We start from the raw sequence: 26213 nt of genomic DNA, 5'->3' as shown, positions 1-26213 counted from the left end.
AAAGTGCGTCTTATAGTCCGTAAAATACGGTATTAGAGGTTTACACTTAGTAGCCCATGGCGGCCTCGGAAGTAGGTATTAGGATAAATCTCCGTAGCCCAAGGCGGCCTCGGAGAAGGTATTACGATAGATCTCCGTAGCCCATAGTGGACTCGGGAGAAGATATTGCAGGTGAGCAACTAGCATTGGCACTGATAACTTCTTGGTCTCGTCCTTTACTTTTATAGCCATCCTTTTGGAAGGGGAAATTGTGGAGGGATTGTCGGATTTCTTCGTGGCTTTCCTTGTTCTCTTTGTTTCTTCTGTCGTGTGCCACTGTTTGTTTATATATAAACGTAAAAACAGTGTTAATAGTGAAAACATGTGGCTTGTAGTACGTGAGGATGTATGAATCCTTGCACCCCCATACTGAAAAAAAAATCCCTAGATTATTTTTGAAAATATACACATGGAGCATCATCATGTCGGAACACATCATGTGCAAATATATACTTTATGCATTCAATGCTGGTGATGCTTTTTTTCTTTTTTTTTAAAGTCCGGGAGCGTGGGACAAAACAAAATATGAAGGAGCTGCACTTAGACATTATTTGGTGATGGAGTGGCCTGCACAACGGACGGAGGGAACCAAGTCCTTGGAAGGAACATTGGTACTGGTTGCCCTAACATTATCTTATTTTATTTTCTTTCTTTGTAAATAGCGTAGCATCATTTATAGCTAGTTTATTTTCAATTTGGCTGGAATTGGTCACATGTTATTAAAAGTCATTATGCTTCTTTCTTTAATATTACAACACGGGCAACTATTTAGGAGTGATTTCATCTTTATATGCGTTTTTACCTGTGGAGAAAAAAACAAAAAACTAATGTCCAAATATTAAATTTAATGTTAAATTCCTAGTCGAAAGCCATCATGTCTGATTGGTTTGGGTTGACCCCATAAGCAGTGTCATATAATAAATTGGCACATGATAATGCATCAGTTTTTTTAAAACATAAAATTGAAATTTCATCATATTTTCAGTGTACACTCATGTCCAAAATTATTGTCGCATATCTATAACTATCTTCTTGTAAGTATATAATTTGATAATGATTTTGCAGGGTACTTTTAATACTGATATTATGTGTATAATCGGGAAACGTATATTTGTGGTAAATTTCATAGGAAAAGAATTATAAATACGAAAATTAGAATGAGTAAAATAAAATGTTGCTAAATAGACAAGAAAATTTTATTATCGTTTTATTGTTCTTATTTACTGCTCTTTTGACATAAAATTTACCACATACGTGTCTTTGTCGATTATACACAAAGTAACATTATAAGAAATACCGGGCGAATTCGTTATCAAATTATATTCCTAAAACAATGTATTTATAGACATGCGACAATAATTTTGGACATGAGTGTACATTTTCGTACACGGAAGGTGAAAAATAGTAAGTAGAAAGCGATAATATATGGTCAAGGTTAGTTGTGTGAATAGGAACTTTCCCATCAAAAGCAACAGCAGCCAGTTGACCTCTACGTAAGCTTCTCGGCCCGTTTTTTCAAAATATAAACATATCTAGTGACGTGATATAGAATACAAATGCATGGACTTTCCAGAAGAAAAACAGCAGCAACAGAAATACGTATTGGGAAACAATTTTTTTGATTTTTCTGCATGTTACATCTAAAGATTGAATAATATAAAAAGCACGGGCAAGAGGCATGGAGCATCACAATTAACCTCTCCGTCGAAGTTGTAATCGTTATTTACGTCGTGGTTCGGAACAACTTTTATTTCTCTCATATCTCCTTTTCTTAATTGTGATTCCCAGTTACACCATGACGTATACGATCACTTGCCCATGCTTACGGTTTCAACTCACGATGACTGGGAACATGGCGGATGAAAGCATAAGCAACGTAAATAAAATATTGGTTAAGTTACACATATGATATTACAACAAATGACAAAATAACCTTTTGGTAAAACGAGTATAATGTTACTATATAAGCACAAATATTACAAGCATATATGTTTCAAATGCATCTACTGTTAACAACTCAATATCAGTAACGCAACGATGTGGTGGCTCGAATAGCAGATAATGTGGTGGCTTAGTATAATAGATAACTCACGTGTTTCTTCAGCTAGCCTGTTGACGTTGCATCCCCTCTGTCCTGTATTCCAATATATGCGTAGTTGTTGAAGTCCAACGTTGAAATGTTAACTGCTACTTCCTCGATGAGAATTCCAAGTTGTCGCCGTATTATTAGACGAGTACACTTATATAAAAAAAAAATTTGATGTGAAGAACAACAAACTATCACTTCCACATATAAATAAAAAACTTTGTCACTTTGAGTTTTACTATAGAACGTTTACGTGCACGTCATTGACCATTAGTAAAAGTGAGTATAGGCAGCCTAACTGCTGCTCTCAGAAGCGCGTTGGAACGAACGTCGACGATTGTGTCGTCGATTAGGTGCCGAGCAACTGACCCCTTTGTCCAGTCAGCTATTGTGTATAAGTTCTTGGTGCTAGAGCGCCCCGATGATGACGTACACTACCAAGTTCACACTCTTTGGCTGAAGAAGTGCGGACATTTTAAATAATCAAATCAGCGTTGAGCACCGTCAAGAAGTAAAGTGTTTTTGCAACTTTCCCGTTCCTTTCGGGACTGAGAGCGTTCACAAAGGAAATCACTGTCTCTGCAACGTATGTCCATATAAGGTTACGAAATCTAACGGAAGTCTACTAACACAGATGAAAAGACATACCAAAGCGATGACAAAGAGTTTCTAGAACATTTGGATTTATACGAGGGTTGGTTAATAAAGTTCAAAATAAACCTATCCTTTTTCAATATTTCTTTTAAATCGCAAAAATGAGCTGTAGGGCGGTGACAACCTATTGGGGCCCGAGCAGTGTCCGAGCAAATTGTTTCAATTTGTGAAGAGAACCCTGGCCGTTGAAGGGTTAATAGTCTATACTGGAATGTCACTTGAGGGTCAGTGTATTTTGGAATGTTCTGTATATGAATCAACTGTCACTGGAAATTCTCCATAAAGATTCAGTATATCGGGACTGCACTGTGCACAATAAACTTCACTGGTTCACAAAGTGTTAATAGAAAATCACTATATTATGGAACACTCTGTATATAAATTGAAAATCGTTGGGGACTCACTATGAAAATTCGACATATTGGGACTGCACTGTATATTTTGCACTTCACTTATTAACTGTGAGATTGTTCACCCTGTATGACAACAAGCCACCTTTGCTAAAGCCACCTATTATGTTCTTTTAAAGCCACCTTTGATTTATATGAAGCCACCTTTAAGTTTTAATTAAGCCACCTTTTGTTTAAATAAAGCCACCTTTATGCCACCATTAGTAAATTGTTCACTTTTAATTTATTTATATTTTTAGTTTGTAGTTCCTGTTATTTGTTTGTTCATTTTTTTTTCAACATTGGTTTCTCACCATAATTCAATGTACTTTAGTTTGCCTTTCAATTATTTTTCATTGTTTTTCACTAAACACATAATATATTCAAATATATTAAGCCAAATAGATATACAAATAAACGTTAATACAGAAAATACTTAACTACTAAACAATAGTAAACTGTGTATACCGATTTCGAAAGTGTAGCCTCACAACGTAACGAACGGTAATATCGAAATTCCTAATATGTAGTTTGCGTAGTGTAATGTGTGTATATGCACCTTCTTACAACAAAATTGATACTTAAATTTTCTAAAATAACATCAAAATAACTATATTAACTAATATATATATTCATAAATGCAAAATATTAATAATCCAAAGGAGTTTTCAAAACAAAAATTCGTAAAATAGTCATGAAGTAAATTACATACTAATTATTCGGAATACTATATTTCAACTTATTAAACATCAAAATACTAAAGGAATCTAAATCAAATATACTATCAAGTTTCAGTAATCGTATTGCTCAAACAACAAACAAGAGATTCATCAAATTGTTTCAAATAAATTTGGATTCACATGTCAACTCACTTTTTTTTTTTAATCAGCTTTACTCACAGCAAACGTAAACTTTTATTTTACTTATTTATTTATTGCAATAAATATGCGAGCATCAACACTAGTGCACGAAACTTGTATAACATTGGCGAACATACGACCTTTGGCTGATACAATCATTTCTGAATCTCATTTTCAACAAGCATCTTATTGGCAAAGGCAAACTACAACTCCATTTTACGGGCATTAAACGCAAGCACCTATCGCATAATAAGAGGGATATACAATCCACCTCTAAACGCATCAAACACTTGGAAAAGACATTCCCTACTCGTCTAGGAACTAGCTAGGTATTCGGGAAATAATAAGGAGTATCCATCTCCGAACGTGAGTCGCCCTTTAATGGCCTTTGACATCACGTCAAAATACGCGTACATAATAGCAATAAATTCATACAAGGATGCCGCTCTATACAGCCATTGGCATCTCGAATATAGCCCTAATTCACTCGTAATGCTCAATTGCCATTCGGTTAAAAAACGTATACAACTCAAAATCCTTCACATGCAATGATTTTGTTCGCTCGATGACCATTATCAATATCAACGTGCCAAATAGATTTAAACCTGATTGCCTCGACATACTATAAGTAATGGAATCTATTACTTACTATTAAATTGTACAATAAACCAATTTCTTTCCATTATTTATTTATCTATTTATTTATTTATTTATTTTTTTAAATTCTCAATTCTCAAAATGCTCAAACTCAACCTAAATTTTCGTTATAGTTGTGTGAGTTTATTGACAAGTGCTGATTCAAAACGATATTTTCTCTCCATATAAGTTTTTGAACATAAGAATAATCGGTTAAACAACAAAATAATTCGTTAATTATAATCATGTTATTCAAATGAACTATGTAGCGAAAGTTCCAACTGATACTTTTCTCATATCGAAATGAATAAAACTCTAATAAAGTGAATTAAATTAAATTTTTTTCCACCTGTATGAATTATTTAAAACAAAAGAAAACAAAATTAGGTATTCTCTCCTTTGTGTGAGTCGTTGAGCAATAGATAAACTTGTGAAAAATTATAAGAGCAAACTTTTCCTTTTTTTTTTTTTAATATGCTTTCCACATTAAGATTACTTCTTCATTTCTAAATATCTGTTTTCCAGAATAATGATTGGAATTATACGAATATACTATGTAAATATGATACGATATATAAACAAAGTTCAAATTCTAGCTATACTTTCTTACTAAATATGCAAAATCTATTCATAAACTAGTAAAGTTCAAAACTAAACAAAATTTACCTATATACTAACATTTTTACGGATTATATCATAGTATGCAAAGTAGTTAAAATATCACCCTATATATTTGCATTACATAACCTAACTAGTGAACTTTAAAACATTTTAACATGTACATAAGTTAAACGGCGGTTAGGCCTTACATAGTGCCATCCTGAGTGTCATTGGTTGACACCTCAGGTCGTAAGTCGTTAATTAAACAAAAATATAGGTTAATGAGTTGGTCCCGAAGACCAGAAGGCACCGACTTACTATTTCCCATAACTGGAGTGTGCGGGGTCGTTGAGCTCCCCGACGATTTGAATAAATCGCTCCTGCACGAAATCCTTTGTCCCTCCCAGCTAGATGCTTTACGCATCGTAGCTATGTCATAACCGGGTAAAATTTTCCAACCCCAATTGGGCTGCCAGTATCTAGACCTACAGAAGGTATTGAGAAAAAAATATGAAAAGGACAAGAAGAATACCCTGGGGAGGGGAAGTTCGATACTACAGCCCTGCATCTCAATATCATTAACCATTCAATAACTATTAGTTATTTTAGGCCCGCTCCTACCCACAAAATTAGTAGGTTTACAATTGCATTCCTTTAAAGAGCGCTAGCCGAAAATGTGCCGGCCTCCTGGCAAAAATGCACTTATCAACATCAGTAGTATCGTCACATCCGGGAATAAGTCATAGTCGGGAGTGTTTATCCACTAATTTAAATCCATAATCATTTACAGTCTAAAATGACAATTTTCCAATAAATTATAGAATTATAAATGCGTAAGGGAACGCTAATCGGCATCCAGCACAAACGTGTCATGCTTATCTTTCTTTACTTACTTTAAATGAGTAATGAGAGATGAATAACAGAGTTGTAATGACCTTACGAAACAAGAAAATAAGGTCAATACTACGAGTCCGACCATGATAATCAGTGGGTTGAAAATTATACAATGTTCACTTGAGAACCGACAGACTCTTTTCATACAAGAGAAGTTAAAAGAACTGAAATTGGAAAATTTTCACATCCTGAATTAATCGTTGCATTTAACAAACATCTTTTAAAATTGAAATGTCATATTCGTGATTTGATTTATTATTCACATTATCTATTTCCAAAAATAAATTTATTTCAAAACTTAAAGCAATATTTATCAAACTTTTTTTTTTTCAAAATTGCTAACATCAATGAATTTAAGGCTGATAATAGTTTTGACTATCTGATTTCCATAATATTTTGTAACCAATTTATATTATACATGTTTCCCATTTTTATGAGCCAATTTTATTATAAATAATTGTTACCTAATTAAAACAAACACTTTATATATCGATACCAAATTGTGTCGGTGATCATTGGTAGTGCAGTTTTCAAGAAACATTATTATAAGTATACGTAATATTTCTCGAAAAGCGCACTACAGGAAGGAAAGAAGAGAAAAATTATTTACCCAAAACCCAAATAAACACAATTTATGATCTCTTTTTCGTCAATTAAAAATGAATATCTAATAAAATGTGGTATTTTAAGCGTCAAATTAAATATCTTGTTATTAAATAAATAGATTTAGAATGTCACAAGCCGAAATGGAATTTCGAAGTGTGTGTGTCTAAAGGCCAAATTCACACACTAGCTGAGGCCCAACCGGACGCCATCCCGATTTCGTCATTTTAATTTTGAAAGAGAATAGTAGTGACGCCTCTAAGGGTTGAATCATATTTTTCAACCTTTTCCCTCTTCTTAACTTATAGAACAGTTTTTGTAATTGAATAGAATTAAGTTCAAAACGTTATTAATGTCGTAATAGATACCCACTGACTTTGCATGACGAACATTATATGTGAGTAGTTTTGTAAGCAAATTTATTAAATTCAACATTGTTTTCAATTACTTACAAAATCATACTAAGTATTATTTAATTTTCAATGTTCCAACACCTAACCAGTCTCATGTTACAAATTCAATATGTTTTTACGCATGCTTTTAATAACAAAGTTGGATGAAAAGATTCATTGACTGAAGAACACACTTTTTTTTTCAAAATCCACGTTTCATAATTAATTATAACATTCGACAGTATTTCTCTAATTAAATTTTACGTATCTCTACTTGCCTAACATTTCTCTAAATGCATGATGGTATGGGGACATCTAAATGCTTATATAAACGTAAAGGTAAATGAATAGAAACTCGAAAGAAAATGCAATAGTAAAATTTTATTAACAACGTTTGGTTCCCAAGAATGGAAGCACCTGAAAAGAAATAAGACATACAAAATATACACATCCTAACAAAATTCAATACAGAAATTCTGTATCCGAAACGGGATAATCAAAGTTTTTAAAAGTGGTGGGGCCTTGTTAAAATTTTCAAAGTCCGAGATCGCGATCTAAATTGATTACCTATTTAAAATTTCCAATGCTGTCCTTCCTCTGCTTTTCCCATTCATCTCTTATCTCCAACAACTGCAAAGAAAGAATAAAACATGATGTTTAAATGAACGTACCTGATTATGAATGGATACTGGTGGTTCCTCTGGCTGGGCGCGTCGGTGACAGTGTGCACACACTTGAGACTGAAACAAATTCCTAACTTTCGAAATTCGGTGGGGAATAATTAAAATAAAAGAAATAACAATCTTTATGTTTCTATTGGTGTCTCTAAAAGAAGAATGGCACAACTTCTTACTTTTCCATTTCACCCACAATCTTTTTTTTTTTTTTTTTAGTGCCATAATTGAAGTCCACTGGAATAATTAGGCATAATCACCTTAAGACATTCACTGGTCCACTCTGGGGAACGCATACAGTAATCAGTGAGATACAAATCACGTGTTTTGTACAAGAAATGATTTATCTTATGCATATTTTCTAATCGTACAGAACGTTGTTTAAGCTGTGTTTCGTTACTGTCCTCACTCATTGGTTCTTGGTGGTTATAGATTTCACACTCAGGTTGCAACAGAGGTAACGGATCATCAATTGTCTCAAGTCGATGGGGAAGATGCTGCAATTTTCCAATTTCATCTTCAGGTAAGTGTTTCTTGGCCAACAATAACCAAGTATTATACGTTTGTGGTGTAGGCGTCCAGATCTTAACCCTATCCATAGATTGATATCCTATACTTTCACCACTCAAAGGATCCCGTAACTCAACTGCCCTGTCGTTACTTGACACACTAGTGCATATATATGGCCCACGGAAAAGTTCAAAAAACTTTGCGATTTGTTTCTTTATAAGGCTGCTCACATTATGCTGTCGCACAAATACAAAGTCTCCCACGCGCACTAGACGTCTGTGTGTTTGGGTTTCATTCCACCTTTTATTCCTCTTTTTTATTTTTTCAGTTCGTTTCATATTGGCCAAAACTAATTTATTACTCCAATTTATCCCATCCTCGTCAGATACTTCTTCCTTAACATTAACACCAAAATGCAAAAATATGGGACGTGAAGAATCTATGTTCAGGTGTAAACTAGCTGGAGAAACTCCTAGGTTTTGTGAAATAGAGTAATTATACAAAAGTACAGCCTGTGTCAAATTTTCAGCCCATTCCGTATGTGATTGTGAGCATAAAGTTCTTAATGTTTGAACCAGTTCTTTATTCACTCTCTCTACCAAAGAACTTTGAGCATGATAGACAGTACAATACTTCACGACCACATTGTATTTTTTCATAGCTTGAACGAAACATTTAGAATGGAAAACTGGCGCATTATCTGATAAAATAAAACGAGGCAGTCCAAGCATGGGGAAATAATATTCTTCAAAACATCTAACAATCGCTTTGGCTGTAGAACTCCTTAATGCAAATGCTGTACAATACCGTGTGTACAAATCCATAATAACAAGAGCAAAACGCTTCTGTGATTTTCCAATTGGGTACGCTCCTAACATGTCAATGGAAATGCAATCTCGCGGTCGGCGTGACGGGATGGTACTTAACAACTTAGCTGGTGGGTGTTGATCTGGTTTCATACGAGCACATGTGATACAATCTCTCACGAAATTTTTGACCTAAGTTCTTAGTCCTTTCCAATGAAATGCTTTGGAAATGAATGCAATAGTTCTATCAGTGCCTGGGTGACCTACATCAGAATGGTACGCGGTAAGTATGTTGTGAACCAAAACTGGTGGTATACAAATTTTCCACTTATTAGGATGGTGAAAGTCTCGAATTAGCAAGATATCATTTTCTAACTTGTAATTTTGTTTCCATGATCTACTGTTCCGAAATTCCATTTCGTCCACTGTTCCTTCTAAAACACGTATGACATTTCTGTAGTCTGGACATTCTCTTTGAAGGTCTGCTAATCGCTGAGGAGAAATATTAAGAACTTCATCTTGTAATACTTGAAAGGAATGTACCTTAAGCAATCTATGTTCATGCGATGGAAATAATCTGCTAAGGGCGTCACAAAATTTATTAGTCTCTCCCTTTACAAATTCGATGTCATGTTGGAATTCGCTGATTTCTGCACTCCAGCGTGATAACCTATTGTTCCAAGACTTTACACGTTTAAGAAATAAAAGGGCATGGTGGTCAGTGACAATAATAATTCGTCTTCCTAACAACATGGGTCTCCATTTTCTCAGAGCGTATATGACTGCTAGGCATTCAAGTTCCGAAATCGAGTACCGACGTTCGCATGGGGTCAAGGTACGGCTAATACACTGAATAATTCGTGGTTTCCCATCTTGTTCTTGCCATAATTTACATCCCAAACCGACGGTCGAGGCATCTACCTGGACATAAAATGGTTTTGTAAAGTCGGGATGTGACAGCAAAATATTTGCGCAAATGTCATCTTTAATTTGATTGAAAGCTTTCTCACATTCTTCAGTCCACTGCCATTTTCTACCCTTCTTTTCCAATGCATACAACGGAACGGCTTTTGTAGCATAGTCCGGTATGAAATTTTGACACCAGTTAAATAATCCTAACGCAGATTGCAAACTTTTAATGTTCGTGGGTACTGGCAGTTCCCTGACTGCTTTTATGGTCCTTTCGTCTTTCTTTATTCCTTCGGGACTGACGATGTACCCCAAAAATGATACTTCTGGTGCGCAGAACAAGCACTTGTCGATATTCAATGTTATATTATACTGTTTAAACTTGGCAAAAATCTGATCTAACAACTGTAAATGATCCTGAAAACTGTCATTTGTGATCAAATTATCATCTATGTACCGAATGATTTTGCTGTGTAACTCTGGGCCTAATACATGAGACATCATAGCGTTTAAAGCTTGCCCACCATTCCTATACCCAAAAGGTACTCGCTGATATTGATAGCACTGTCCCTCAAAATTGAATGCCGTATACGGTTGAGATTTTGGATGTAGAGGACAATGATGATACGAGGAATTTAAATCCAAGACGCTAGTAAAAGATTTTCCCTGCAATTTGGCTAACAAATCTTCTATTCGTTCTGGTTTAACTTGCCTTAAAACTGAATGTTCATTAACAGCCCTTAAATCAATGCATAATCTTTGTTTATTGTTCTTTTTCGGGACGACTAGAATGGGGTTGCTATGAATAGATTGACTGTTAGTGATTATTCCCAGTTGTAACAACTTTTTAATCTCTCCTCGTACAAACGGTAAATGCTTGTATGCTATGGGATACTGTTTACGAACCAAGGGCTCATTAGTGTCAATCTCCATTTCATATTGAAAACCTTTGCATCTACCGGGATAATTCGTGAAAATTTCTCTGTATCGAAACAATAAATCCAAGAGTTGTTCCTTTTGATGGGGGCCTAATGTACTAGCACGATCAACAGCAGCTTTCAATTGTTGTGATGTTGCTACCCGTTTAAGGACAGTTTCTTCCTGACCACAATTAACATTATTTATACAGGGTTGTCTTACGCTGACATCATCTTCGTCATCTGATCCAACACAAGACTCACTGTCATCGTCACGACCTGGTGATTCGATGGGCAAAAGGGAGACAACCACCCTAATGTTATCATATTCTAATGAAATGTTACCTTGACTAAGATTGATGATGCTTTGTAATTGTTCTAATGCATTCAAGCCCATTATAAATTTCTCATTTAAATCTGCCACAACAAAAACTTCCAATGTAAATGTAAGTGAATCTATTTCAACTGGTATAACAGTCCTACCCTTGCACTTTTTCTTAAACTTTCCACTATAATCTACAATGAGAACATCATCAGCTGGTTGTAATTTAGGAAATGAGATCTCTTTTGTAATTTCTTTCCACAGGTCATAGGAGGCTAACGACGTCTCTGCTCCTGTATCGCACAGTGTTTTTATTTCAATTCCATTTACACATGTATTAATGTAAACAGAATATTGCCTACCATACGCTTTGACTATCTTTTCTTCAAACTTATCGTCTTCAGTGTCACTTCTAGCATCCTGATCTAAATCTGAATCAGATTCGAATGTGAAATTTCGAACACGGAATACATTATTGGGGATTTGGTTAGTGGTTATATCGACGGATGTCCCCCCTTGAAACCCGTCTTCACTTAGTTTTCCGATTCTTCGCGTGACTGGTCTTGGGTTCGATTCTGGTTGGATCTATTATTATTTTGGGCCCTCCAATTGTGTCTATAATTTCCCCGTCCTCTATTATTCCCGCGACGTTGTCCCGGTCTTCGATTATTATTACTACGCCAATTATTGTCCCTTTCGCTACGGGGTACTTGGGTTCGATTCTGTTCATTGTTCATTTGTACATTTTCAGTATTCTGATTGTTCGTATCGCGCGAGTTTTGTCGAGTACCGTCCCCCTGATTGTTTCGCCTGTTATTCCTTTGTTGAGCATTAGATGGATTATTTGTCGTTCGAGCTTGTTGCACGTGAAATGTACGATTATCTTTATAATTATTACTATTATACGTATTATAATTTCTCTTCATATTACCGTTTTCAGTAAGTCGTAATGATTCAATTCTGGCAATGCTTGCTAAGAACTGTTGAAAAGAAGTACACGGATGTAACGTCAGTTCTTCGCGATATCTGCGCGGTAAAGTATCAATAATACTTGCAATGATCTTCGCAGGTGAGCTTTCCGGGTTCAAATCTCTCAATTGTTGGTACTGTTTGGTAGCAAAGCTGCGAACATTGTCGTGGGTCTTGGGATCAAATCTTTTGCTTCTGCACGAAGCAATTTGGCTAGCAACAATGGTGTCTGAATCAAATGTGTCGATTAATGCTCTTTCGAACTGACTAAAAGTTTCAAATTCTCGAGGGTAATTGGTGACCCATTCTTTAGCGACTTGTTCAACGAGACAGGGGATGAGATTAACTAAATCATCTTCGTATATCCCTACAACTCGGGCCTTTTCTTTCAAATCCTGGATATATGAGCGCGCAGTTGTACCGTCCGGAAGTCCGGTATATTTTGGTAAATACTGTAAATCCCTGACTTGAATAACGCGTTTAGGCTTAGAAATTCTACGTGAGTATACTCGTTTCACACTACTATCCGATCCATCGGATTCGAATCCCTCACTTTGATAGTCTGAATCGTGGTACTCATGATTAGATTGACTTCCCTTACGTGGAGACCCCCGTGCGTTAGTATAGTTGTTGTAGTTTGTTTTCAATGTACTCTTGTCGCGCCAACAATTCACGGTTTACTTTTTCTAACCTATGCATTTCATGCGTGAAGTCGCGATCATGTTCAGATTTTACAATGACAGCGGGTTGTTTTTCAAAATGCTCAATTATCATTTCAACAGTGGCCTTATGATGTTCTCTAAAACTTTCTAAGGTCTGTTCGATTCCATCGGATCGCTCACTATTTAATTTTAAAATTTGTCGGTGCGCATGCACTTCTTCACCTATCTCACTTGTTTTTTTCGCGAGTTCTTTAACATACCCGTTTAATTCATGTATGGTACTTTCATGTTTGTTTACACGGAAACCAATAACCTCACATTTCCCATTCATAAGTACTTGACATTTTTCAATTTCATCCACTTGATCTTTTACCCCTTGCACTTCCTCTTTAATAACATTAATTTCGCATTGTTGTTTTTCGGTGGCTTGCCTACACTCAACCTGTACCGTTCGAACAGCTTCTCGTAACTCATCAATGCTTTTCTTATGTTCCGCGTTATCTGTCTCGACGCGTTTGGTTAGATTAGCTAATGTAACGCGAACCTCTGTAATGGAATTATTGGTAGTTATAATGTCGGTACTTAGCTGATCGAATTTGCAATCAAACTTACTTTCTAACTCTAACTTATTGTTCGTGCACTCGTTTGCCAATTCCTTTATTCGCTCGTTAGTACTATCAATTTTATGCTCTAATTTCTCAGATTGTTTCTCTAATTGTTCTGTTAACATTGCCTGGAATTGTTCTAAAATATTCGCTTCCATATTTACTTAACTTAAAACAAACCAAATCACAATACAAAACATGCAGCAACAAACACTTGAAGTAAATAACAATGTAAACAAACACCTTTCTCAGACTATTACGTCATGTCAGTTACACAAAATTTTTATTTTGCTTCAAAATTTCATTTTGTAAAAGTGTTTCAATAGACAGTTAACATAAACAAACGAATTATTACTCATTTATCGTGATAAATAATAAAAAAAATGAAGGTGCATACTACTATTAGTGTGTATGTGTATGTGTGTTCGGCTAGGATCAGCTGTTCTGTGCTTTCGTACTGTGAAAAGTTAGCGGAAGAAAAGTTCGCGAATAGCCAAAACGTTTTAATCTCGCACGAAACAAATTATGCTGCTAATATTTCTGTGGTAATTGAATTTACTTTCTGTTTTCAAACACTACCTTTTATTTTCTTTCCTCTTGCTCTTTTCTTTTCACGAGTTAAAACAATCTGCGCATGATTCTATACCCAGTTGCCTGCTTGCAACTACGTAATTCAAATGTTTACTATTTTCGTATTTTAATAAATGAACTCTGAAATAATTAAATGCAGTTCTATCCGAAGATTGAAGTGTGTCTTGTCACGGTTTAGCCATTTCGGGTGTAATCGTTATTTACGTCGTGGTTCGGAACAACTTTTATTTCTCTCATATCTCCTTTTCTTAATTGTGATTCCCAGTTACACCATGACGTATACGATCACTTGCCCATGCTTACGGTTTCAACTCACGATGACTGGGAACATGGCGGATGAAAGCATAAGCAACGTAAATAAAATATTGGTTAAGTTACACATATGATATTACAACAAATGACAAAATAACCTTTTGGTAAAACGAGTATAATGTTACTATATAAGCACAAATATTACAAGCATATATGTTTCAAATGCATCTACTGTTAACAACTCAATATCAGTAACGCAACGATGTGGTGGCTCGAATAGCAGATAATGTGGTGGCTTAGTATAATAGATAACTCACGTGTTTCTTCAGCTAGCCTGTTGACGTTGCATCCCCTCTGTCCTGTATTCCAATATATGCGTAGTTGTTGAAGTCCAACGTTGAAATGTTAACTGCTACTTCCTCGATGAGAATTCCAAGTTGTCGCCGTATTATTAGACGAGTACACTTATATAAAAAAAAAATATGATGTGAAGAACAACAAACTATCACTTCCACATATAAATAAAAAACTTTGTCACTTTGAGTTTTATTATAGAACGTTTACGTGCACGTCATTGACCATTAGTAAAAGTGAGTATAGGCAGCCTAACTGCTGCTCTCAGAAGCGCGTTGGAACGAACGTCGACGATTGTGTCGTCGATTAGGTGCCGAGCAACTGACCCCTTTGTCCAGTCAGCTATTGTGTATAAGTTCTTGGTGCTAGAGCGCCCCGATGATGACGTACACTACCAAGTTCACACTCTTTGGCTGAAGAAGTGCGGACATTTTAAATAATCAAATCAGCGTTGAGCACCGTCAAGAAGTAAAGTGTTTTTGCAACTTTCCCGTTCCTTTCGGGACTGAGAGCGTTCACAAAGGAAATCACTGTCTCTGCAACGTATGTCCATATAAGGTTACGAAATCTAACGGAAGTCTACTAACACAGATGAAAAGACATACCAAAGCGATGACAAAGAGTTTCTAGAACATTTGGATTTATACGAGGGTTGGTTAATAAAGTTCAAAATAAACCTATCCTTTTTCAATATTTCTTTTAAATCGCAAAAATGAGCTGTAGGGCGGTGACAAAGTATACGCATTGAGTCGAATCTTCAGTATCCGCCATGGAGTTTGGGACGCTTGCTTTGTAAGTACCTTTTCTTTTCCTATGATATATCTTCTCCACTTTTGGGAGGAGTTCCAGTAAAACTCTGCCATCTGGCATGTATGAGTAAAAAAGTAATTTATCATTGTGCGTGCAAGTCTCCTGGTGACACGCAACCCACTGTACAAGTCAATTTTCAAAGATTTTATTCTCATTTTTGTGCGATTCAGCATAATAAATTGTATTTTAAATGGGGCCTCATGTTTTCATTTCAAGCCCCGAGATTTAACAACAAAAAATTTAGGTTGGTTTAAATTGCACTTTAAAGAATTCAGTTTTATTTACAATGTCAGGCTTTTGCATTTTTTTAACATTTTAGCAGCGATGCTATACGAGATCCCAACAACATGAGCTCCCACTGAGAATCGAACAGTATGTCTTGCGCCAAAGACGCGTACGCTGACCATGTAGTCACGGGGAAGCTCTCATCATTTGCGAATTCTGAAGTAGGAAGTATGGGATTTAAATATTTTTCACCTTCATCATGACGAAAGCTCCTCGACATCCTTGAAGTCTCCTTATCTCTGTAGTAATATTTCCAATTATATACAGGGTGGAATGTGTATTTTGATACGTCCTTGTAACTTTTAAACTAATGGAAAAATAATTTTGTACCGTGCAAATATCAGTAGGGGAACATTGTTTGGCATACTTGTGTGATACCATGAGGTTAACAGTGTTGCCAACCCAACATGGTACTTTTTTTAAAAAAATTGCACTACGTCAGGTTATTACACATTTCAAATCTTCATGTTAAACAGAAACTTACAGTATCGCATTTTTTATCTAGTGCTGCAAACTAAGGACGCTACATTCAAAGTATTTTAGTATCTAATACTATGATCATAATATGATAGATTTTCAATGAATAGGAACAAAGTTGTATTGAACTGAAAACTTGATTTTTTTTTCTTTTCCAAAAGCCTATATTTCGAAAAACTGCTTAGATGAGTACTTCATTCAATTGCATAGATGGTTTTTCAATAGATATGAAGATTACAATTTCGTTTACAGCAATGTGATATCTCAGCTGGAATGCGAGCTGAGATCGAACCAAGGACCCCATGCACCAGAACCACTGAGCCACCGCAGCCTCCATATAGATTGGAAATATGTAATGATCTGATATAGTTCCATTCGAAAAAAATGCAACTTTATGATGAGTTGCAACACTGTAGAACCTTATGTTATCACAGATTTTGCCAACCAACGTCCCTCTGTCGATATTTGCACGATATATATATATAATTTTACCATTGAAATCAATCCTCCTATGCAGATTATCCAAGAACGCTGAAGCGAAGTATTTAGCTCAGAAAAGCCTTTACTGAATGTTCCCTGTCAAGATTTCTGCTAATTCAAGCTGCTGTTGACAAAGTGTAATTAGTCGCAGTTCCAATCTCGGCGAACCTGTTTATTAAACGGAATCCGAACATTTTATATTTAACTTCTTAATCATTTTGAAAATCTGCAAAGGTGAATTTGCTATTTCACGTAGCGCTTTTCCAGCAACATTGGTTCTCATGATGATGTTACTCCACTCCAACAGCTTAATTAAAACTTTTTTTTTTTTCAACAGTAGTACCTAATAATGATTAATGTGGTCATCTCTTGGCCTCGTGATGTTCTCGGAAATCTGTTGCCCGCCATCTACCAGCACTTTTCACTGACGGTATTTATGATATAACTACATAGTTATATTGAAAAACTAGCCACAAATCACTCCTTTAAAGGCGGTAAGAAATTATAATCTTATCAATACCTCAACTGCTTAAACAAGATTTGCATATATACCTAGGTATATTCCACGTATCATGTACCTGTAATAAAATAAACTTCTGGTGTTCTATCCATGCTTTATTTTACTTTAACTGGCGATCCGAAGACAATTATTGACACTGTTTGCCATCAAAGTTGCATTAATTTAGGGAATTACTGTATAATCGTTGTGGTATAATTTCAATTGTTACGTTGTGATATTTTGTATTCCAATATGTAAGAAAGTTTAATACAAATTTATGTTTACTACTTCTTCTACATCTTATTTCCCCAATTAGCTGAGGTCGGTTTTTTTGGATCACTGTTTTTCATCTTGTATCGTATCCACTGTGACAACATACTTCACTGTATTGTTTTTAACACAATTTCTCTTCTTCGGTCGGCCAAGCGCTAGGTTCTCATTCATTAGAATTATAAAATGTCGGATTGTTATTATTATACAGGGTGTTTCAAAATGAATATCGGAATTTTAAGGCTTTGTAGTATTTATTATATTTAACGTACAATTATAAATAATATATCAAATGAAAGAGTAACTAGTTTTTGCTACAAGTGTTCAATATGAGCACCATTCGTCACATGGCACACATTGAGTCGAAAGGCGGGAAAGGCCCATAAACCTTCCGCCACGATATGGCACAAAACACATTCAATTTACGGATCTCGTTGGAACTAACTGTACCATCTCATGAGGATTTGCTGACCCCCAGATGGGAACAGTATGAGCGTTCACATCGCCACTTAGGTGAAATTTCGATTCATCACTGAAGACGACACGATCCAGAAAATCTTCATCGTCATGCAGCAACATTTCATTTGCAAAGTTGACACGTAAACCGTAGTCTGTAAGCTTTAGAGCTTGCAGCAACAGCAAAAGATAAGGACGTAGTTGTAAGTTTCTCCTTAAAATTCTATACAGGCGATTGCACTGTAACTACAGATTTAGTCTTTGCAAAATGTAAACCACAAAAAGCTTCCTGCTCACTAGTCGCCATCTTTGCTACTAGCGCTTTCTAATGGCAGATAGAGGAAAACGTGCAAGCGCATGCGTGCGTTGCTGTTTCATTTGATGCATTATTTATAATTGTAATAAATACTACAAAGTCTTAAAAGCCCGATATTCATTTTGAAACATCCTGTATTATTATAAAATATACCCGGTATAAATACTTCGTGATTTTTTTAAATGAACAATCAAAAGGACGAAAATTAAAGTTATTTTGAAATAGATAAAAAAAGGAAATTAGGAAAATGGATATTTAAAAATAAACAACAGTACAATGTATATTTTATTGAAAGCAATTTTTTATTGATTGTTTACAATTGCGATGAATCATTTGTAAGCTACCGCTTTTTAAAATTAAAAAGACAACCAAGAAAGCTGCCTATTTCGTTTCCTAATTAAATATACCATTAAAAAAGAACTACAAAGCAAAAAGACAAGGCGGCAATAATAATAATAAAAAAATTCTTTGGAAAGTTATAAGTTAAAACATCGACAAACAGAAAGAGCTGATTCTTTAAAAGCAATTCTTCACAATAAGGCCTCTACAACTTCTGGGAAGCAGTAAATATACTTTCACCGAGTATTTGCAAGTAGCTGTTATAAGCTTAATATGACCTGTAAACCCTGACTGTTGCCTTAGAAAGATACACTTTGTGCACCCAGTAAACTAATAAAAATAACCCGAACCATATCATCAACTACACAAAATAATACCACCAAAACAAGCCAATGAATGGACTTTTGTTTGTAAGCATTAACTGATTTAATAACAGGTTAAATATTTCATAAAGCTAATATATTGCTGTGCTTTTAGTATTCAAAATCATCACATCTCACTGCTGGGGTTGGACTGCTACATTTAAATGTGATACACACATATTAATATATATGCTTGTTCTTCTGAAAATTCCAAATTCTAACTGTATCTATGGACGGGAAGTAAGAGTAGAATAAGATAATCCATGTATGTTTCTCTACTGTATGTATATTATCTTACGTGTCGGAAATTGTTCACATCAACGATTGCGCTTTGCCTCACAAATACAGTACAACAAGTATAAGCCTCCATGTTTCCACACGAAATGTCTCAGAGTAATGAGAGAAGATTACTACTATGTTTGACAGATATAGAGCCAAACTAGACACGAGGTGCCCAATATAACAAGTTTTACTGTATTTAACTGATACAAAACAGTTTCTAATCTGATTTTAAGATTTCGGTGAGAGTATTTTTACAATCTCCAAAGTGATTATACAGCTGTCTTTTAAACATTCATTAATTAAAGTAAATTTAAAAGACAACTATACATCAACAATTTCTTTATTTTACATTAAATTAAGTTTTATATTTTAATGTTGGATATTCTTACTATATGATTACAATTGATTCCACATACTAATTTTGAAACAATGTATGAGTGAATTCGATATAATCCAATGCTCCTGGTATTGGGCGTTCCGTCTTCGGATCCACGTAAGGCTTCATTCTTGCGACACAATAGTCTGCCATCTCTTTCGTGAGATTCTGCAAAAGAAATTGTAATTGTAAGTATTATTCCTATGAAACTTATATATCATGCTTGATTTCACCACATTAGCTGAATTGTAAATGTTACGTTCATGAATACAAAAATTTTAGGTGAGAAAGAGGAAAGTTTTAAAAGTTTTATTTTAGTCATTCTACTCAATGATGCTTACACTGGTGATCACGTGACTCAAGATGGCGCCCAACACAAGAAAAGCAGAGTATGTGCTGTACTTTGCAAAGTTTCAAGAAAAGCCATGGGAAACCATTCTCAACAGAGACAAATATGAAGAGATGTAAAAAGTTCAAGACTACAGGAAGTGTGTTAGATCTACCACGCATTGGCAAGTCAGGAACGAGTGACCACCTGATTCAGGGAATGCAGGAGGGAGTGGGGCGGAGTACAATCAAATAACTTAAACGAAGATGCTTGGAACTGGGGATGCCGAGGTCAACGTTACACAAGATCGTACGTAAGAAATTGAAGGCCCGCCCTTACAAGATAATATATCTATACTATCTGATAGACGAAGACTGTGATTGAGAATGGAACTTTGTGAATTGATGTCTACCCATTTTATTAAGAGATGGGACCTTCTATCTCGGATTCTGTTCTCAGGTGCGGGGAAATGTTAGGTTACACTTTATGTTTCGGGGAAAGTGAACAGGTACAACTGCTCAATTTCGGAAAAGGGGGAATGCACACCAGTTTGAAGTACATGCGAGGGATACTCGAAATTCAATGTGTGGTGCGAGGTTTTAATAGACCATATCACTGGTTCATTTTTCTTCGAGGACACGGTAAACAGTGACGGTTCTCTCAACATGCTACAGACATTCACTATGAGACATTCAGAATTTGAGATGTTAGGCATCATTAATGAGGTCTACATACAAGGTGGGGCGCCGACATATTTTGCATTTTCGTTTCGGAAGTTCTATAACAAATAATTTCGAGAGAGATGGATTAGCCGAAGCGAATCAACACCTAACCTGCACAATCACCAGACTTAACACCCTATAATTATTGGCAGTTGAGACAGGTGTATGCACAGAAACTAGCTAATCTGGACGATCTGAAGGGAAAAGGAAGTGAAGTAATTCTGAATATGGCCAGATCGAGCATCTCAGCACGCAATTGTAGATTTAAGAAAAAAAAAAACTGCAACACCATTTGGACACGAACGGTGCACAACTGGAGGTTTGGCGATGACCCTTAACAAGCACAAAAAAGAAAAATCCGAATCTTACTCTAAATACACACAAAAGGTTCTGCAGGACATTATGGACTCCCTGTACGGCTTACGAATCCCGATGATTAACACTTTGAGCGCCAAGGGTCAAAATCAGAATTTTCCTCTTGGGACCAACTACGAATTTCCTGTTTTCCCTTATTTGGCCGTGTGCATAAATTGTATGCACAAAAAGTTTTTACCTGTGGGCCATGTGCATATATTTTCTGCATGATTCAGTGTACTGATTATAGGCTTGTGTAGAGATTTTCTATACAATTATCGTTGAAACAAATGTACAAATATTTAGTACTGGCCCCTGGGAACAGCATATAGCAATAGACCAATAATTATTTAAAAGTTGGTACCACTGCAGGCAATCAAAGTCCATTGTCTTTAGAAGCTGAATTGTAGTGCATTTCAGTTAATATTACACTGTTGTGAGAAACACCTGCCCCATGTAGTAATTCTTTTTCACCTCAATATGGCAAACGAAGATGCAGTAAGAGTTATTTTAGAAGGAATGGAAAGTGATATGAGTGACTTGAGCGAAGATTTATTTACTAACATCACTAATTCAGATAATCCTCCTCTTTCTCCACCCGAAACTATGTATGATTCTTCTTGGGTGATGAATATGAAGATACCCTTAAGACATGCCTGAAAATAAGACATAAGTCAGAGAATGGTAAATCGATATTTAGTGGCCATCAATTGAGTGATTCCGAAATAGACCCAGAGGAGACCGAATCTGGGACTAGTTGCAGAAAAGAAATTGTGTGGTATTCAGTATTTAGAAACTTGCACGAGTTCGAATGTGATTTTGATGATGGTGTGACGGGCGAGGTTATTGATATTTTGCAAGGTACAAAAGACGTGCTATAGTACTATGGGCTATTTGTTGATGACTCAGTATTGGACTTAATTGTAACTGAAACGACAGATACGCAGATCAACGTATTACTTCTCACATTGAAAACGAAACGTCAACTGATCATGCAAGATTGTCCATGTGGTATGATACAGATTAGAGTGTAATACTCCAGTTTTTAGGTTTGATTTTGTGAATGGGGTTGGATGTAATAATAAATATTAGGAAATATTTATCCAAAAGTCCACTATATGAAAACAGTATTAGTAAGTGTATGCCTCGAAACCGGTTTGAACTACTTCTTAGTATGTTTCATTTCTCTGATAACGAATCAGTGAAAAACAAATCTAACTGAATGCATAAGATCAACCCTCTTGTTGCCATGCTGAATGAAAAATTCAAGACTGTGTACATACCCGAACAAAATGTATGTACTGATGAGACAATGGACCGTTTCGAGGAAGACTTAGTTTCAAGCAGTACATGCGAGGTAAGAGACAAATACGGGCTGAAATTATTCAAGCTTTGCGTCAAGGGTGGATCCACTTGGTACGTAAAGCTCTACGGAGGAAAGGAGGCCAAATCATCAAAGCAAGCCATGCTAACTAAGATAGTAATGGAAATGAGTCCATTATTGAATACCGGTAGAACGTTGTTCACAGACATTTTTTACAAAAGTGTTGTTTTGACTAACGAACTCAATGACAATCAAACACATTTGATAATAACCTTAGGAAGAAACGGATAGGTAATCCAAAACCTGAAGTTTCAGCGAAACTCCAAAATGTGAAATGACCCCTCTGCAAAGCACTAGCAATGTGATCGTTGGGAAGTGGAGGGATAAGCGTGATGTTTTATTTGTTTCCACCAAATACGTGCCAACCATGACAGAAGTTACATACAAGCACAACAAAAATACAATCTACTTATATTGATGTATCCGACCAGATGGTTTCTTATGGAACAACAACCCAGAATGGAGTGAAGACACAGTTCATTCAGATGCATGCGCGCCGACTACGTGGGTGCTCCGGGGCTCAGACACCCACATAAATAATCTTGTGGGTGCGCTGGACCCATAAGATTTTTAGTTTGGACCCGGGTTTGAACCCGTTTCTATTGCATTTATGTCAGCCTTTTTACCACAGAGCTAGGGCGAGCCCCAAATTACATTTATAGTAGCGGTATATTTTACTTTATGACAGAATAGTTCTTTATGAGATAAGGGCTATAAGATTTAACTAAAAATAAATCAAATCAGATATAGAGACTTCCCTGAAAACACATAACACGTCTTGGCATTGATATACATCCACATAAATTTTGGAAAGTCGGCGCCGTTGTTCCGATGGGCAACCTACTCGAAGAAAACACATTCTCCAAACATCAGGTAAGGAAAGACGTTATTCTACAGAATGCTATACACCAAGCTGTCTCAGCGCTATGGAAGAGCAGATGCAGCGAAGCACTAAGCAAGTTTTAACTGTGTGTCGCGGATGTTCAGAAGGCAAAGCGACTAGTCAAGATTGCTTTTCTGAAAAACACATTGAAACTGAAAAATTGAAAGGAATGGTGATATTTCCTGCTAAATCTGGGATAAACTGTGACTTGTTCTTATATTTTCTTAACAGAAAATCTTTGTTATCTCTTCGTTTATAAAAAATAAGAATGAACATTTAGAAAAAAAATATACTTTTCGAAATGTTATCTGCAAACACTTTGTAATTTCAAGCAGTTATTTAGCAAAACTTTTGAAATAAGTTTATCGTAAATTTCAATAACATGAAAATGTACTTCGCAATTTTATCCCAGGGGCCATGTGTATATAATTTATCCACACTCGTATTTTCCCAAAAAATCATCATAAACTATAGTCAAATGTATAGAACAACAACAAAATTAATATTTTTGAAGAAACAATGAAGAAATAAAACTGACTCGAAACAGGAAAAAATTAAATATATGCCTTGGCCTCCAGGAGAAAACCAATGTGTGCATAAGATATATGCAATGGCCCCCAGGAACAGACCAAGTGTGCATAAAATATATGCACATGGCGCTTAAAGTGTTAAACAAAGGCACGCCCATCATCTTGTCCTGTATCAGAGAGATTCAGTCACACTCTACTTCGGTTTTATACTTTCTTTTGGATGTAACCTCAAAATTTCTACATAGACATTCAAAGTAGAATTCCACAATTACCCTGTGCATACATCCTATAACTATTGATAATTTCCGATGCAACGGAGAAAATTTAACCTAGTTTTAACTTCAGCCTACATTTTAGATGCTATAACGATAAAGAAAAAAAATCTTGTAAAACATAAATAGTATTAAAAATTCTTAGCTACAAAATGACAAATTTCTACTCTACAACGGTTAAGAAGAAATGATTTCTTTTATTTTTAACAATCACCGTTTTCAATTACTTCTAATTTAACGTCCACCGTTTATAATTTTTAGTCGAAACGTAATGGATGGTTAAGGAAAATGAATTATTACGATATAACTGATGAAATGATAGTTTGGGAAAATCTCGAGAAAACCCACGGATACGATGGTCCACCATTAAGCTCACACGGCTGGGATCAAACCAAGGATATTTCGCACTAGAGGTGAGCACTCTACCACTGCACTATCATAGTTTCCAATACGCAAAGTAGGTTATTAGTTCATCTTATCCCCAGTTTTGCTGGAAAAAATGAAATGAAATCTTTAAGTTTTACGTCCCACCGTTATGCCGGATAGGCTAAAGGACACGATGATGATGAGAAATTAATGAAATGGTAAAATGAAGAAAGTGGGAGGAAAGGGACAACTCGAAGAAAACCCACGCTCACGGTGTTTGTCCACCAGAAAGTTCACTTGGCGCTGGCTGGGATCGAACCAAGAACCCCATGACCCAGAGGTGAATGCTCTACCACTGAGCCACCACGGCCCCCAGTTTTGCTGGAGTTATTAACACGTGAAACATGCCACTTGAACGGTCAAATCTTTGACAAGCGGACACATTTTATTTCACCTTGTAAACAAACAAATTATGTAATGCAACAGAGTAAAAGAATTTACTTACGGCGTACAGCTCCTCCTTTGTTACGTATGGTCTGTCTCCTGCTGTAATAGCTCTGAACGCATTCTCTATTTCCTCCGAACTCTGGACATTTTCTGTTTCTTTGCTAATCATAAATGCCATATACTCCTGTAGAGACACGTAGCCATCTCGGTTCGGATCAACTACATCTGGAAAGAAAGAAATAGGAAAATATTGAACAAACACATAACTACTTTGTTTCCAAGATAACCTTCTCCACATGTACTATTTACCCATCACATACTGCGACTAGGATTCAAACTTATGAACATAAGATAGGATTATTGAGCAGTAAAAAATATGAATAATAGACAGAAAATAAATAGGTACTAAAGTCTTAATTTTAACGAAGTTGTCTCAAATCTAACATCCAATGACATTCAAAAACTAAAATTAAGCCACGCGTAGTGTTTAAAAAATGAAATGAAATGAAATCTGAGTTTTACGTCCTACGGTTAGGTTATGCCGGCTAGGGTAAAAGAGATGGTGATGATGAGAAATGAATGAAATGGTGGAATGAAGAAAGTGGGATGCCGACGAGAAACGGGAGAAGTCCGAGAAAACCCACGCACACGGTGTTTGCCCACCACAAAGTTCACTTGGTGCGAGCTGGAATCGAACCAGGGACCCCATACACCCGAGATAAACACGCTATCACTAAGCCACCGCGGCTTGTTTAGTGTTCAAATAATATATACACTACCTAGTCGTTATTTGTGAAGGACTTTTAAAGAAAGAAGCATGGAATTTTCCCATGTATGTCTAATAAATTATTTTACAGTATTTTATCACTTGACATAACAAGTCCAAAGTTTTTCAGCGTGTTACATACAGCAACCCGAAGAAAGGAATTATTGATCATTTTTGAATGAACAGATAAATTATATTTTAATATAATTCATTTTAGTAGACCATTAAAAAGAATAATTAATTACGACTTCAGTTGACAGCTACGTTTTCTTTTCTGCCTATAAGTTTTCAATGACAATTATATCTTGAATCATACAACAGAATTTTATTTTTTAAAAATCTCACGCATGGAACATACTATTTTCATGGATGTACCTGGAACATATTTGAAGTTCGTAAGAACATGCGGATTGGTCATTTTCATCTTTGATCATTTATCTAATTATTTTTAATTTGAAAAAGTTATTAGCCACAATAACTCGCCC

At 35.7% G+C, this 26213-nt stretch overlaps 2 protein-coding genes across 3 annotated transcripts in view; one reads left to right on the top strand and one right to left on the bottom strand.

Moving 5' to 3' along the window:
• Positions 1-26213, top strand: part of LOC145689918 (tRNA N(3)-cytidine methyltransferase METTL6) — a 249456-nt gene that overhangs the window by 186306 nt on the left and 36937 nt on the right. The window lies entirely within an intron of this gene.
• Positions 19452-26213, bottom strand: part of LOC145689122 (spectrin alpha chain-like) — a 38063-nt gene continuing 31301 nt past the window's right edge. The window contains exons 4-5 of the mRNA XM_081763252.1: positions 25021-25187; positions 19452-19844 (exon numbers count right to left, since the gene is read on the bottom strand). Coding sequence (XP_081619378.1) covers positions 19716-19844; positions 25021-25187 — 296 coding nt within the window. The 3' untranslated portion in view covers positions 19452-19715. The remainder of the gene's footprint in view (positions 19845-25020; positions 25188-26213) is intronic.

This window comes from Thermobia domestica, chromosome 7, assembly GCF_964235325.1.
Source record: "Thermobia domestica chromosome 7, izTheDome1.hap1.1, whole genome shotgun sequence".
Lineage (NCBI taxonomy): Eukaryota > Metazoa > Arthropoda > Insecta > Zygentoma > Lepismatidae > Thermobia > Thermobia domestica.
This window is presented reverse-complemented; position numbering and strand designations above follow the sequence as displayed.